The sequence below is a fragment of the Lagopus muta genome, chromosome 14, assembly GCF_023343835.1.
Source record: "Lagopus muta isolate bLagMut1 chromosome 14, bLagMut1 primary, whole genome shotgun sequence".
NCBI lineage: Eukaryota > Metazoa > Chordata > Aves > Galliformes > Phasianidae > Lagopus > Lagopus muta.
Window position 1 is genome coordinate 17,209,586 of NC_064446.1, and position 16,402 is coordinate 17,225,987.

The 16,402-nt window shown below is 46.1% G+C and overlaps 1 protein-coding gene across 1 annotated transcript; it reads right to left on the reverse strand.

Moving 5' to 3' along the window:
* Window positions 1–3,056: 3,056 nt before the first annotated feature.
* On the reverse strand, window positions 3,057–9,811 carry YIPF5 (Yip1 domain family member 5). The gene is made up of 5 exons (XM_048960911.1): window positions 9,482–9,811; window positions 8,431–8,600; window positions 7,039–7,184; window positions 4,608–4,789; window positions 3,057–4,144 (listed from the first exon to the last, which is right to left on the reverse strand). Exons 1-5 carry the CDS (start codon window positions 9,583–9,585, stop codon window positions 3,982–3,984), a joined length of 765 nt encoding a protein of 254 aa, XP_048816868.1. The 5' UTR covers window positions 9,586–9,811; the 3' UTR covers window positions 3,057–3,981.
* Window positions 9,812–16,402: the final 6,591 nt, after the last annotated feature.

The following is a 16,402-nucleotide window of genomic DNA, read 5'->3' on the forward strand; positions in this document are numbered from 1 at the left end:
AGTAACTATTAAATCAACAAAGCAAAAGGCACTAAGCTAATTAAAATCCCCCATTGTCCATCACGGGTCTTCAGTGCACATCATGATATTAGCATTTCATCATATCATGATGACATGAGCATCAGCATTTTGCAGGTTAATGCAGTGAGTTTGGCAGCATGATTTTCATTTCTGCACATCGTATCACTTAGTGAAGCAAAAAGCTCCTCCATATATTCAGGTCTGCACATTTTGGGGCCGGGAGCAGGCACTGACCTAGCGGTGAAGCAAATACGAGGGGAGGAACAACAAAAGAACATCTTAAGAGCCCCCTGCCCACAGTTCTCCCCAGCACAAACTGCTGTTCAGCTAACGGCCTGCTGCCTTTGATTAGCAAAGCACAAAGCTGGCAAATACAGCTGACAATTTCCAATGACAAAACTCCCTCCACTTCCAAGCTGCGTCCCAGAGCACCAGGCTGTTAATTCACCCCCAAAGGATGACTTCAGTGCGCTTTGCTGGGATAAAGGTGACCAAACACAGCAGGACCTGGACAACCACACACATCTCTTTACATCATCCCTCAAAGGAAGCTTCCCTGCCTTGCAGGAGGTCCTCACATCTCAAGGCATTAAGGTTTGTAGCTCCTAAACTAACAACAAAATTCTTTACAAACTCTTCTAACCCTACAGATGATGTACATCAATTGCTCAGTTCTGGAGGGGTGCTATTGAACTGAACTAAAAAAGCCTATTGGTGGGAGGAAGCACCATCTCAAATGGAGGAAAGGCAGTGGCACAGCACAACGTGAGCTGTGCCCAGAGCCTGCTGTACCTCCCAGCAGCTGGGAAGGGAAAAACTATTTCTGCTTTTGCACCGAATAGAGAAAATGAAGACTTCTACCAAGAATTGAAGGTGGCAAAGATTTCCTGTCGCCACAAGGGCTACACTGCACACAGCTCTGCTCATTTCACAGGCCAGGGCTGAAACGGAGCCCCTGAAGAGCAGGGCAGACCTGATGCTGAGTTGTGCCAGCTGCAAGCCCTGCCAACAGCAAAGCAGGCTCGTCGCTGCACAGCAGAGGTTACAGGCCCACCCAGTGGAGCTGCTGGAAACAGCAGGGCCCGGTTGGTGCAGGAACTGCACTCCACCTCTTGCAGAAGCTGTAACTTTGTACAATAGAGTGGGTGCAGATGAGGAAAAAGATTTTTAAAAAGAATTGCCAGCACCCATATTTGAATTCTTTAAGCTGAATAACCCAGATGTCCAGAGAATGTAGAATGAAGCAGAGAAAGTCAATGCTTGATCTGAAACTAGGTGAGATTTTAACATTAGGCAGGGAGGGGGACAGTGTTCAGGTTTCTGAAGTTAAAAAAAGGCACTTCCACAAGGAAGAGAAAATTTACAGCACAAAATCTTGTCATTCCATGCAATGGCAAGACTCAACAGCCTGACACTCTGGAATGTAACTAACAGTGATGCAAAATTCAGGACGAAATAATGTTAGAGAAAAAAAAAAAATCAATAGAATTGATTGTGGATAGGCAATAAACAGGGCCAGCAATTCAAATCACGTTAGCTATCTATCAGACAGTTGGATATTTAAGAGCACATTAGGTGTTTTGTAGGAAGCGATGCATTACGGTTTGACATTTTACTCCCAGCTGCTTTCACAGCCAAGAGCCCATGTGGAAATCAGGGCTAAGTTGTCCAGCAGGTGGCTGAAGGGCACGAAGCTCTCCTGAACCCAGCAGCCCAGTCCCAGTGCTGCTGCAGAGCATGCAGTGCTCCAGCTGTCGCAGCAGGGCCATGGCTGTATGTTCCAAGCCCAGCAGTGGCACTGTTAGTGCTACACTCAAACAAGTCTGTTCTGACGTTTCCCACCGTGCACTAGGATGAATATTTGTTAAACTGTCTTTAGTAACTTTTTTCTGTTACAACACGACACTACCTACAAAATCAGCACGAGCTGTAAAGAAATGAACCGTATCCATGTGTAAGGTAAACCTAATCAGACAACACAAATAAAGCAGGGCTTGAGTATTAGAACCTGCTACGCACAAGAAAGTTTGTGAGCTTCTGTACTTACTGAAACCAAACTATGATTAATTAGGTCTCATTTGTAAAGACAATCCCTGTAACTTACCTGCAGCAGTACAGGACAGCATGCTCCACCAGCAGGTGATGCTCCTCCTTGGAAGCAGAAACAACTCTGCCCCAGGGCCTGCTCAAAGAACAGAACTAGCGAGCACAGACTACAGCATTTCACTAAATAAATGCAAGTTTTATTTAGGATGGTAACTTGTAGTAAGGTAGCAAAGCAGAAAATTACCTGGGCTCTCGAATTCAATTCTGGAAGTAAATTTTTTTTCCTCTTTTGTGCACCAGTTCTAAAATTCATTACCATAGCAGCTGTAGTAGAACAGCTCAGTGCATTGCTAACTGGCTCTTAATGGTTCTACGCTCATTGAGTGCATCCCACAGTAACACAGGATAGAACAGCTCTGGCCAGTAGAAGAGGATCTGGTCAGGAACTTCCAGCAGCACCAGGAAGGCATTTTTAGGAGAACACAAACAAGTGAGGGAAGAGCAAAGAGCAATGCATGCTGAAGCACACAAAGCACGACCCTTGTCTCACCAAGATGAAGGCTCACCGTGAGCAGTGGCAGTGTTGCACCAAGCCTGCCTTTGAACTAAGAACCACTGCACAGTGATTCAGCTCCAGGACCAACAAACAGAGCTGGCAGATGAATGTGAGACAAATGCCATAAACACCATGAGATGAAATCCCCTGGCCTAAATTGACAACAAAATAGTAACATTCATTGGAGAGTCTTCATTTCCGGGGGGGGTGACAACCACATCCCCTCCCTGTGAAGGGTTCAGTGTCTGCATCCCTTCCTTGCATATTTTGGGAATTAACAAGAGCTGACGTGCACACCAAGCACTTCTGCTTTCCCTCTTCTCATACCTGCCATCTACTTTGTGATAACAGCTGTTTGCAAAAAGTCTCGTGTTTCTAAAGTACAGTCAAATATTTCTGGCTGAAGCAAATACCGAATCCACTGACTGAATGATCATGCTGCTATATGAAAGTTTATTTAACTGAAGTTCATTCAAAAATAAAGGTTGGAAGAAGCAAACACCATTTTCAAAATCTAAGGAAAATTTAATCAATGTGCCTTAAATTACTTTTACAGTAACAATACTGACAAGCATTTTCAAAATGGTGTTTCTCTTGGTAGCACTTCAAGAGATTCCCCTCTGTCTTCTAATTTGTGCACCATTAGGAAAAAACCTCCAGTTGAAGTCTTAGAAATTCAAGTTAACACGCAGCTATTTAGAGACCCAGATGGATTCCCATTTCAAGTGTGACAGAATTACAGAAACTTCTAATTTTTAAAGCATCTGTTTTCTAATTCATAATTTCAGTTTCATGACAACCTGAAATACCATCACATCAAATGAACACGTAACTGAGACTAAACAACTTAAGAGTGTATTTGTTAAAGTACAGGAAGCAATTGCATACATTCCGTGCACCTGGCAAGAGGGGAGAGAAGCAGGCTCTTCATTACTGCAGATTTATTCAAAAAGAATGCCAATCCCACACTGCCTGTGGCTCTGTTAACTGCTGCTAAGAAAAACCTTACAGTGTGTAACCCTTCTCCCTCCCCTCTCCCTCACCCCCCCCATCTCACATAAACAACCAAAAGTTACTTTTCTGAAGATACAGGAGTGGGAAAAAAAAACTACATTAACTTGATAAGCATGAACACTTATTAAAGCTATCGACACCTCGGGTCAATTGAGAACAGTATTCAAAGTTCTAAAAAAGTGAACACAAGACATTTGTTTCCATTTTCCAGATGGTTTAGAACTGGTCTAAGTTTGTCATGTCCCCACTACGCAGGCGTTTGCAACTGCTTCTGGTCCAACAAAATGTCCCGAGTTGATGTCTTCAGTTTGGCCCACTGCAGTCCAAGGATTCGGACAGTCTGTTCAGAACACAGAAATGAGAGCAAAGACCCCATACAACAAAGCACAGGGGTATGCTACTAGAAGTTGCTGTCCTTCCATTGCTAAGGCAGAAATAAAGATTTTGGAAGCAGAAAAGCTGCACCAGCCAATGATCCCAGCTGTGAGGATAATTCCCATCACTCCCCTGTGAAGATAAAAACAAAATCAGAACTCATTTATGACTTGTGCATATACTTACAGGAACTGCAGTTGGATCCAACACCTCTTAAAAGCAAATACCCTTCAAATTCACATCTCTCTCTTGCTTTAAGTCACACTGATTTCCTTTTCTTTGAAAAATTCAATTTTGCGTCTTAACTTTAAACTCGGTGGGTGCTAAGATTTATCAGATGGAAAGCAGATGGAAAGCAATACCATTATTTGACTCTGTGCATTTAAAGGCTGTTGACTGACTTACAAGCTGTATCCCCACCTCTCTTTTTTTCCACCTGAACAGTGTCAATACTTCTGATTTTACACTTACTACAAATTCCTGTCATACCCAAATCTCAGGCACCTTCATCCCTGAACATGGAGATCTGTTTTAAAAGCTGCCTTGAATCTCACAGGAGAGGGCTCTACGATCAAGTTACAGTTCATGTACTTACTGCAATGAAAACATGATGGCAAAAGTGGAGAGCACGATCATAGGAAGAAGACAGTATCCAAGGACACTGGCAACGCAGCCAAACGAGACACCCGTCATGCTCATCAGGTTCAGGAGACAGAACATCCCCAAGCATCCGATTGCACTTATTCCATACACGTAGCCAAACTGAATTTTACCAGCCTGAAAGTCAAGCAGAGCAGTGCATGTTAATTACCAGGACAAAATGCCCTCACAACAGGGGGAAGAAGGAAGAACAAACGTTTACAGAACATCCTCATTTTCATCCCTCCAATCCCAACAGCCACATTCAAATTCAACGTGCAGCATCTTCCCACACCCCAAATCCCAGTGCACCTATGCAGCCCAGGCACCCGAGAAGCACGTTTATGTATTTCAATGAACAGACCTTAATCAAACTGCTATTGTCTGATCTGGGTGCAAAAGCCTTGGAGCTTTCAGCAACCAACTTGTCAGTATGTCTCTAAAGACTTCTTGCAATAACAACCTTAGCAGAAGTAACATGTGAAGATTTAAGAAGTTTGGAACTCCTTTATGAATCCATTACATTATTTATCTGGGATTTGCAATAGACTTTACAGCATTGTAGAGCAATGTAAATCACAAATAAGCAGAGGCCTCATCACTCTCTGAGTGATCAACTTCTTGTGGGGGGAAAGCACAGGGAGAGATGACAGCCTCCAGCCCCTGCACAGACACGTGGGATCACCCCAAAGCTGTGCCAAATCAGGCTCAGATGTCAGCAGGCAATTTCTCACTGTGAGGTGGCAAGACTCTGACAGGCTTCTCAAAGGAGCAAATGCTGCCTCCTGCCGGCCAGCGTTCAGCAGGAGTTTGAACAACGCCCTCAGCAACGCGCTTTAACTGCAGATCCCTTCCAATCGAACTCTTCTAGCAAAGTCCCCTAAGAGGCAGAAGCTGAGCTGCATATGAAGAGCAGAATCAAGTTGTGTAGGTTTTTTAAAAGGGTTAAAATCTGAACGCTGCTCAACTCGCAAGTATGTCAGTTTGTAACACGTGCATCCTATGCCTGTATTTGTTTTTCCAACACCATATGATCTTCTTATCAAAACGCCCCAATTCCAGCCTGCAGAAAGACAGGGCCATGAGGAGTGCAGTGCTCCCCTGGTGCACAGCTCCTATCCTGCCTGCCTCCCACAGTGCAGAACCTAGAGCTCAGCTCTCCCCTCCCTCAAGTGCTACAAAACCTGCTTTAATCCTTTCTTTCTGCCAGCCGACGTTTGCTTTCTCTCACTGCACTCTAACACTCTTACTCAGTACTTTTACTTAAAATACAGACAAAAATAATAAACATAACACTGTCAGGGCTCAAAACACCACACAGGAAAGAGAGATAATTTCTCAGTGAGAGCACATTCAAAATTACCTCTTGTGAACACATTCATTAATTCTGCTGTCCCAGTTGCCATTAAATGAAGTTAGGTATAAAAGTAGGCCTATGCTGCCCTTGGTGCCAAAGCACTGCACTGCAGCACAGTGCATGTTCAGAAAAGAATAAATGCAATGCCCAAAGACATTCAGAGAAGAAAACTGATGAAACATACTGAGGCTTCCTAAGACAAGGAATTCTGCCTGCTGTTACTCTGTCATTTAATAGTTGACACTTGAGTCATTAAGCCACGATCTAATGTCAATGAAGCTCAATTAAAAAGAAGGCTTCATCAGATGCTAACCTATTAAGAGGTATAAACTAAACCAGATTTACTTTATAAGTGCCTTAAGATTGGCTATTTATACCAGCAGACAAACCAAACGTATCAACTGTAACAGCATTGGTGAAATTCCACCACATGAGCCTCCTCAAACCTGGAGGAACAGAGTAGAAACAATGAACAAAGCATCAAAGACAGGGAAACAAAACAGAGAGGCCTCAAACATAAAACACGAGTGCTAGAAAAAAGAAATAAAGAGAATAACTCTTCAAATATTGAATGAGCACATTTTCCCAAGTCCTGATCAGAACCAGGTGCTTCAAAAAGACAACATGTGGCTGTGAGAGGACAACAGCTCAATTCCCAAAAGCTACAGGTAAAATCTGAGAACACGGGTCACACATCTGTCCTGTGACAAAAGGACCCATATTCCTCAAAACAAAGCATAAAGTGAAATATGCATTCCAGTTAAACCAGCATCATGCAGAAAGCAAGCTCTAAAACCTTTATTTGAACCCTGCAGAAGAAAAAGAATAATTAGCTTATTAACTCCAACGAGCACTGTACTAAGCCCCAGTTCCTCTTCCACTGAGCTAGAAACTCTCACCCAGGATGCATTTTTTGTGTCCACCAGGCTAAGGAGTTCCTTCCAGCAAGGCCACATGTAATTTGGCTTTTTCCCCCACTGTCCCCAGGCATGAAAGCATCAACAGCAACACGAGGCAATTAGGATCTTACCAGTAACAACGTGGCTCCAAAAGCTAGACAGAAGACCATTGGTCCAGCCAGGTCAGTCTCATTCATGATGCTGCCATCTGCTACTTTTAATGGGTGCAGAACTGTCAGCGTCTTCTGCCAGATGTGGTCAAAGTTGATCCCCAATTCTACAAGTGACATGAAAAGAATTATGCCTGTACATTTCCTCCCCTTCCCCCTTTGCCCCATTTGTTTTGCTGTCACTTTTCCCTGCCACTCCACTCCAAAATCATCCCCAGGAATTATCCTACAGGAATGCCTCTCCTTAAGGTGCTGGGAATGCTGCTTCTGCAGATTCCAGGTCTCAAACGCTGTGCAGTGACAAGCTGGCTTCGAGAGAACCAGATAAGAGCACAAAAGCAGGGTTCTGTGTCAGACCAAAGTTCAGTCAGCCCAGTATACTGCTGTCCTTGTACATGGCCTAAAGCACATACATACAAGAATATCAGAACAAAATATGCTGATTGCTCCAACAGTCCCCAAGCTTCCAGTGACCTGTGGCTCAAAGATTTCTAAGTCAAAGCACTTTCTCCATACTTAGCTCCCTTTCAGTGGGCTCCTCTTTCACAAACCAGCCACCCTACCAGTGAATCCACTCAAAAACACAGTCATCTCTTTTAACACTGATGTCTCATGACACACATTTTACAGCTCCATGCAGCTGGAAATGATTTCCAGTCTCCATCCACACGATTTCATCACAGTTGCACATGCAAACCTGGTTATGAATGCAGTGATCATCTGCCCACCTTGGGCCCTGAGAAGCATCTACATAAACAAATGCACTTCATGAATAACACATGTAAGGCCAGACAACTGGAAGGAAAACGACTTCAAATCAGCAACTGAAAGAGCTGCTTCAGTTATTTGGAAATTAACAGTGATGCATCCATCCAGGCACTCACTGTGCATCCATTCTGGCATTTGGCAGTCTGTGTTCTGGACAGAATTTCTGCAAAGTTTAGCACATCGCCTTCAGCAATGAAAGATTTTAGTTCTAACCACAGAATCAACTGAAACTAACAGCATCAATTTGTTTCCATACAGAGCAGAGAATTTTAAGTATTTTTTTAATTTACAATAGAAAAAAAAAAATAGCATTTTATTGTGTTGTACAAAATCCATTTGATTTATCCTGGCTTCCACAGAACAGCTAGTATAAATAAAGCATAATGCTACAACTCTGCCTAGAAATTCACATAAGGATATGCTTTTTGTATACTGAAATACAGTTAAATAAGAAAAGATAACGAGAATATCCACTCAACTGCTCACTGTCAGAAACAGAGCATCCACACCCAACTACTCAAATCACTCACACTGGGGACCAGGAGGAAGGAGTTCTGCCTTTTGGCCACAAAGCACAAGTTATACCTTCTAACAGAGGAGGCTCATCCTCAAAATTACTTCCATAGAACGACTGTGCTGAAGTTGGAGTATATGTCTGTGTTGGCTGGTAAATCTGCCCTGTGTAAGGCTGCTGCTGCATCATCTCGGGAGGGACAAATCCACTTTGCTGGGAGTACTCGTAGCCTCCATACTGCCTATAAAGAATTACATCAGATCATGGACAGATAAAGAATTTGATTGGAAACACCTCCACGCAAAAATCAAAGCTCACACACAGTAAGCAAAGAGTCCTGCCCATTTTTTGTTTTAGTTACCTTCCACAATCCCTCCTCAGATCTGCTGGGCGTTTGGCTGCTTTCTTCCACTGAAGCCCTTACAAACAATACTGATCAGCTAAAGAAAACATGCTGCTACCAGCTAAACAAGGAACTACTGCTGCGTGTGTAGCATCCTTTTTGCTTTCGAGTTATAGGCCTGCACAATCAAGAATTACTACTGCTGCATGTAAGAGCAGGAAAACTGTCAGAAACTAATTAACGCGTACCTTAATCACTACTGACATCTCATCTGATGCCATCATCAGCTCACACTATCACCTCTGCCCCACTCTAAAGCTTAAGGACATTAAAGACAAAAAGTTAAGATGAAATGAAAAGCCGTTTCCTTCCACTGCCGCATCACGAGCGTCAGCATTACAACACAGAGGAAGGAGTTACTGACTGGAAGTCAAACACTGCATACCTGCAGTTTGTGATACGGGAGAAAAGCAGCTTTTCAGTTTCTGTTTCACATCTTCTCAGCTATTCACTACTAAGTCAATTTCTACTGCCTTCGGAAGGCTCTCCTTGTAGATTTCACACACATAAAAATATATATTGGTGCACGTTTCTTTCATTAAAGAATAGCCTCCTTGGAGCCACGTCCCACCCCTGAACAAACTCCCGAGTTACTGCAGCCACCGACTGCGTGACACAGAGATTTCAACGCGCGCCCGCGACGCGTCCCGAGCCGCAGAAAGGAAGGGAAGCACCGCGCACGAACAGATGAGCACAAAAAGGCCCCGCCGCGCCGCTACCTGCCGTAGGGCCGCCCGCCGCCGTACTCGTAGGGCTGCGCCTGCTCGTCGATGCTGTAGCTGGTCTGGAAGAACTCCGTGTTGAAGCTGTCGAACCCGGACATCGCCGCCAGCCGCGGGGCGCTCGGCCCGGGGGACCCGCGGATCTCCACACGGGCAGCGGCCCTCGGGGCGCTCCCGCAGCCTCAGGAGCCGTTCCCGGTGCCGCTCCCCGCTACGGCCGGACAGGAGCGACGAACGCTCACAACAGCCTCAGCGCGGCCCGCGCCCGCCCGGCCCTGCGACGTGTCAACGCGCCCCGCGAGCGCTTCCGGGGCGGTGACCTCGCGCACGCGCAGAAGAGAGGCGGCGGGGCGCCCCCGTGAGCACGCGCCGCTCGCGGCACCGCCCTCTGCCTGCGTGGCGCCCGCGAAGTATCGCGTTGCCGTGGGAACGAGGCGCGGGGCGGCGAGAAGATGGCGGCCGGCCGCTCGGTGCCGTGGCGCTGCTCCTGCTGGGCTCGGTCGGCTCCTTGCCGCCGCACTGCTCCCCGCGGGGTTTTCCTCATGTTTTCCAGTCTCCCTGTAAGATCGGAAGCCTTGAAGCTTCGCTTCTATTTCCTACCGTTTTGTCTGTAATCATAGAATCATAGAATCACAAGGTTGGAAACGACCTGCAAGATCATCCAGTCCAACCGTCCTCCCATCACCGCTGCCACCACAAGCACCAAGCAGATCTCACAGCTCCTCATCCGGGTGCCTCTTGAACGCTGCCAGGGACAGTGACTCCCCCATCTCCCTGTGCAGCCATTGCAGTGCCTGACCACTGAGAGAAGTTGTTCTTCCTTATGTCCAACCTCTGATACAACTTGCGGCCATTTCCCCAGGTCCTGTTTGTTGCCTGGGAGAAGAGGCCAAACCCCTCCTCATCACAGCCTCCATTCAGGAAGTTGCAAAGTGCAGTGAGGTCTCCCCTGAGCCTCCTCTTCTCCACACTGAACAACCCCAGCTCCCTCAGCTGCTCCTCATAAGCCTTGTGCTCCAGACCCCTCACCATTTCGTTGCCCTTCTCTGCACACGCTCCTCAATGTCTTTCCTGCAGTGAGGAGCCCAAAACTGAACACAGCACTCGAGGTGCGGCCTCACCAGTGCTGAGTACAGGGGATGCTCACCACCCTGCTCCTGCTGGCCACTATTTCTGATGCAGGCCAGGATGCTGCTGGCCCTCTTGCTCACCTGGGCACGCTGTGGGCTCACATTAAGCCGAGCATCACAACACCCCCAGGTCCCTCTCCTCTTCACAATCATCCAGCCACTCATCCCCAAACCTATAACGCTGCATGGGGTTGTTGTGGCCAAAGTGCAGGACCTGGCAGTTGGTCTAAAACCTGAAGGGAAGCAAAAGCTCGGCTCACAGACATGCGTGACCCACCTGGCTGTGTCTGTGGGGCGCTCAGCACTCCGAGCCTCCTGTGCTGCTCTGCTCTGCTCATGCTGTGGGGCAGAGCAGAGCTGATGGGAGGTGAGCTGTGAGCTCCATGCACCAAATCGCTGTCACGTATCGTCGTGTTCTCCCCTGGTGCAGCCACCAATGAAATGTAAACTCTTTAATTTTGGTTACAAACCCTTTATCTGTGTTAATCTGTGAGAAGCTCACGGAAGCCCAGTGGGCAATTTGGGCTGTGCCCCCATGGGGCAGACACAGGGATGAGCAGCGCCCAGACAAACCCTGATTTGTGCTTCAGCAAACGCAGAGCTGGGCGGCAGTGCAGGGTGATGGAGGGCAGGACGGCAATGCTGCACGGCAATGCAATGCTACATGGCAATGCAATGCTGCACGGCAATGCAATGCTGCATGGCAATGCAATGCTGCACGGCAATGCAATGCTGCACGGCAATGCAATGCTGCACGGCAATGCAATGCTGCATGGCAATGCAATGCTGCACGGCAATGCAATGCTGCACGGCAATGCTGCAGAGCAATGCTGCATGGCAGTGCAACGCTGCAGCACAATGCTGCAGGGCAGTGCTGTGTGTGCGGCTGTACCTCAGTCTGCGGAGCTGTGCAAGCAGTGAGGAGAGGCAGTGAAGCCCATTTTAATGGGTGGTTGCCCAAGAACAGAGGAGCACTGGGCTGGGGCTTGGGCTCACCCTGTGGAGAGATGCAGCAGGGCTCATGTGCCACGCGCCTCAGCCCTTGTCTGCTGAAGGTGTTGGTTTTTGTTTGTTTTGTTGGTTCTACATTTTGTTTTGTTTTTTCTCCAAGGCCAGAGCTTAATTACATGAGGCGGTTTTGTCTCCAGGTTCAGTATCTTTCCCTTGGGTACACATACTTCTGCAAAAGTGAGTCCCTGTTTCGCAGTACATTTTTTTCTTTTTTTTCCCTTTATTTTCTTATTGCTATCATTTTATTTATTTATCTATTTTAATTCACCGGACACAATTGCAGTCATTTTGTTACGAACTCTTGGATATAATCTTCTAGTGAGATTACTGTATTCAAATTACAGTTCTGTTATAAGCTTCTGCAAAAACGTGACGTGGCGCAGTGTATGCAGTATTTCCTGAGAACAGCCTCACAGAAAACATGCATGTCTGTAGAACTGAATGAAATAATGATGGGGGAATTATAGTCACACATAATGCAGAGAGCAGTGACTGTGGTATAAGCTGCTTCCCACAGATTTATACTTTAGGTAAATTAGTGTTTGAAGTCTGAGAAGATCCAAGCTTTCATGGAAGACCTGTAGAGTGTGCAGGCTGCATCTGATGCTGATGGCTTAGTGCCACTTTGCTGAACTGTGTGACTTTGTTGCAGTTCACTAGACAGTGAAATGAGACCCAAATCCCAAGCAGTGGGCTGTTTAATTGTGATTTGCTGGTGAAATGCTCTTTGGCTAGAAATCTATTTGGATTTGCTTAGATTATTAGAATTTACCCTCAGCTTAGGTTTGAGCTTTCATTAATTATCTCTCTCTGTTTGCACTGAGCTTCTCAACATATTTTTAGGGTATTAGTTGTCAGCTTCAGCTTTGCAGGACAAATTTGTCCTCATCTGTATCAGAGTGTAGTCTGGTCCAGGCCTGAGGGTCCAAGAGAAGGCAAGACATTGCACTTAGTCAACCATTTCCTACTTGCATGACTTGGAAAGTGCATCATGCTAGGCGGTGCTGATGGGAACAGGGTGAAGTTTGTCATCATCTTTTCCACCAACATATTCTCTCTGGAGCTATGCAGATGAGAGAACCCTTCATTTTCTGGTAAAGCAAAATAAAAATGATTTTGTGAGGAGCTGCATGAACGGGAAGCTTCAGGACAGTTAAGGAGATGCATCAGTTTCTGCCAGTGCATGCCTCATAGTTCACAAGTTTTTGCCTATAGGACACTCAGAGATGATCCACTAATGATGAAGTTTACCAGCAGATTTGAAATGCTCCACCTTTGAAAATATAGCACCTTGTACGGTGAGTTTGCTTTGGATTTGGTGTCTTATAAAAGGTGCAAACTGTTTTCTTTGCTGCAGCTGTGTTCTGTGTCTTATATGATAAGGGAAAAAAATTGTTGTCTCATGCTTTCTGTTTGAATTCTCTGCCTTGCTTACACTTGCTTAAGCTTGCCCATTCTTACACATTGAGCAACCATGAAAGCTGTTCTTCCTCTGCCTTTTTTGTTGAAAATGCATTACGCACTTGAGTAATAAATAAAAGATCAAGGGCAAAGCTGTATAATGTTTTACCATGTTCTTTGTGATAAACCCTACTTTATGGCACTCATTCTTTTGCTAGCAGACCTCTTTCTGGGGAGATTTTATCATTTAGTGTTTCTGCTTATTCTGCAAAGTGAAAGATCTGTTATGACTTCACACCAACTGCTGGATTTCAGCAGATGAGACCTGCACTGTGTGTAAGCCGCATTGCTGGGTCAGTGGATGAGTTATTTTATCTCACTATTATTCTTTTTCTTGCCTGCCTCAGTTCTAGGGAGCTCAAGCTGCCTGAGGGGCGTGAAGACTGCTCTACTCTAGAAGTACTAGAAACCTTTCATGAAAGCATCTAGGTTAAAGGTCTCTGCTACAGCTGAGTTCCTACCAGGACATGGTTAATGTCTGTAGCTATGGATTGAGATTGGACTGGAAGTGCTGCCAGCTGCCTGCAGGATCTGGTGGTGGTTCTCTCTGCAACCAGTGTCCTTTCACTGTGCTCTGACGGTAAGCCTAAAGCACCTGCTGAGGACATACATTTCTGCTCCTCTTTGTCACGCCACTCTCCTCAGCAACTGCGCTCTTTTCTGTGGTTTCTCTGAGCCTTGCCCTGGTGGAGTGCTGCTTTGGCTTGGTATTTAGACAGGAGGCTGCTGAGGAGCACTGGCAGTGACAGAACATGTGGCTGAGGGCTCCTTGGGTGGCACCGCCAAGTGATTTCCAAAGCAGAGCATCGGTCTGGAACTTCAGTGTTTCTTTCTTCTCAGAATAACTCCTTCAATTTCCACTAGAAATTATTGCTGTATCCCTGGGTGCCTCGAAGTTCAGCGTGGTGCAGCTAAATGCTGATAAACAGCTCCTACATTTCTCATTGTGCGTGGGTGGCCTGATTGGTATTTACAGCTTGTGCTTTGGCGCTGCGAGATGGAAGGTGAGATGTGAACGTACCACTGCTACTAGAGACCAAACTGAGTGCTGCCCTTCCTAACATTCATTGCTGCTTCTTTAAAGACGCCGACCCTATTTGAGCAGCCACAAAGTTTGATGAAGTCAGAAGTCCCATGCGTAGTGAAAGCTGCAGTGCTAACATAGCACTGGAAGGGCCTCAAACCTGTGAACGATGTCATATCACTGGTGTGCTGGGTTTCAGCACAGCTCTGCTGTGACCTTTGGAACACACGCTTTAAGCTTGGACTAAATTTTCCCCAGCTAAATTGAAGGTTACACAGGCACCTCTAAAAGTGGGGCAAGCTTCATCCTCTTCCTTCTGATAGATGCCGCTTTTCTTTTCCGTCTCAGAACTATAACTGCACTGGAGATGAGCTGCTTTAGTCTCGCAGCTGAATAGGAAGGTCCTTAGTGGTGCTGACACACATTTTGCATTGAGGTCACTGGTGTGTTTGGCCCAGGTTTTCAAGTTTCTCCTGTCTCAGGCAGCGTTTGGATGGATTTGGCCACTGCCTTCTATTTAGCAAGGCAGCGTCGCGTGATGCTTCTGCAATTGAAATCACTGCATCAAAGGGAATTGTATTACAGTGAAATGATTGGAACGTCCTGTGTAAAGAAATAAAGGTAGGAGTTGAATTCCTTTCATTTATTATTTGAAAAGTGCAGATGCTTTTCTAAAGCTGTTGTGATTAAAATTCTGAGGTTTTTGTTCTTTTCAAAGGACAATTCTGATTATAATTTTTCAAAAAGCCTTGGAGTTTAAATACGTCTGTATTCACTAATCACACAGTATTGATGCCAGAATACTTCACAGCACCTCGTCAGGAATCACAGCTCTTTATTGGACTCATCCCCGTGCTGTTGCCTGCACATCCAGCCTGCCTTGTTTCCACTCTGCCCTCAGGACTTCTGCCCAGGGGATCCTATCAGCCTCCCTTGGGGTCTCAGATCTTAATCATGCCATAAGACCACAAATGACTTCAGTGTTTGCTTGGACAGGATCGATTTACTGCGCATAGTGAATTGATTCTCCAAGCCTTGCCAGTAGGACAGCACTGGCTTCATGAAAACTGATTTAGATATTATTAATTAAGTTAATAGTTACTATTAATAACTAAAGTATTTGAAAAAGCTGATAGAATACTCCTTACTGTCAACCAAGGCAGCACTAATGAGTATAAATCCTACAGGATGCCTATCATTTCATCTATCTGGTCATGGAGATGTTAAAGCCTGTATGCTTTGACTCTACCAGACCTAAACATGTGATGAAGGCATCTAAGTTAACGTGTCCTCACACCAACCCTTTAAAATCCTCATTCTAAACTTCTTGGCAGCACGGACAAGTTCTTCTTCAGCTGGTGCGTGGGAACAGCAAGTGAAGATGCACAAAACTTTGTTGTTTTCTGAGATACAATGTACAGCCCCTGCTGCAGTCCCATGTTCTGCTGGTTTGCAAATTAAAGGTCAGTCCAGCAGTAAGAAACGGAACCTCTGCTCAGGATCCTCACAGCTGCTTCTGAATTAATGAATCGATTAAGGTCAAAAGCAAGGGTTTGATATGCTATTTAACTCTCGGGCTTGAAATTGAGAAGCTGTAAGTATACAGATCAGTGCTCTCCTCCCTCGGGCTATAGGACTGCACCGTTTAAGTCGGCGTCCTCCGTCCCTCCCTTCCTTCGCTCCTCCTGAAGTATCTGCAGCTTCAGTGCAGCCAGCAGAAACTGACAGCTCGGTAACTTCCGTGCACAAAGATTTCATTCTAAAACTTCCCCGTTGGTTTTTCTTTGCCGTTTGAATGCAGGGCTCTTTATCACATGTTCGTCATTCTGAGCATCCCCATTTTAACGAGAATTGATGTCTGCCAAAATACACTGAACTTTTCTGATACCACTGTGTAATTATCTGTGAAATCATCGGTGACTGCACGTTGTGGTGCCGTTTTTGTGAGCCAGCTGAGCAGCCCGGTCACTTCCTTTCATCTTATGCCGCATACCGTGTTTATTTAACCCGAGACGAGTAGTTCCCGCTGAGGAGATCCCAGGGTGCTCGATTTGCAGCCGCAGCGCACACTCGGCAGCAGCAGCCCGCTGCTCCGAAAGCCCATTTTCCCGGCGTTTTTCAGCTCGCCTTTCCCGCAGCGTTTGCTCTGGTAACAGCGGCCGGGAAGAGCCGGGAGCAGGGCCAGGGCTGGACGCGAGATGGCGGTGCCAGCACGGCCACGGCCGCCAGGAGCGCGGGGCGCGGCTACAGCCCCTGCCCCCGTCCTGCCCCCGTCCTGCCCCCTCCCCATCA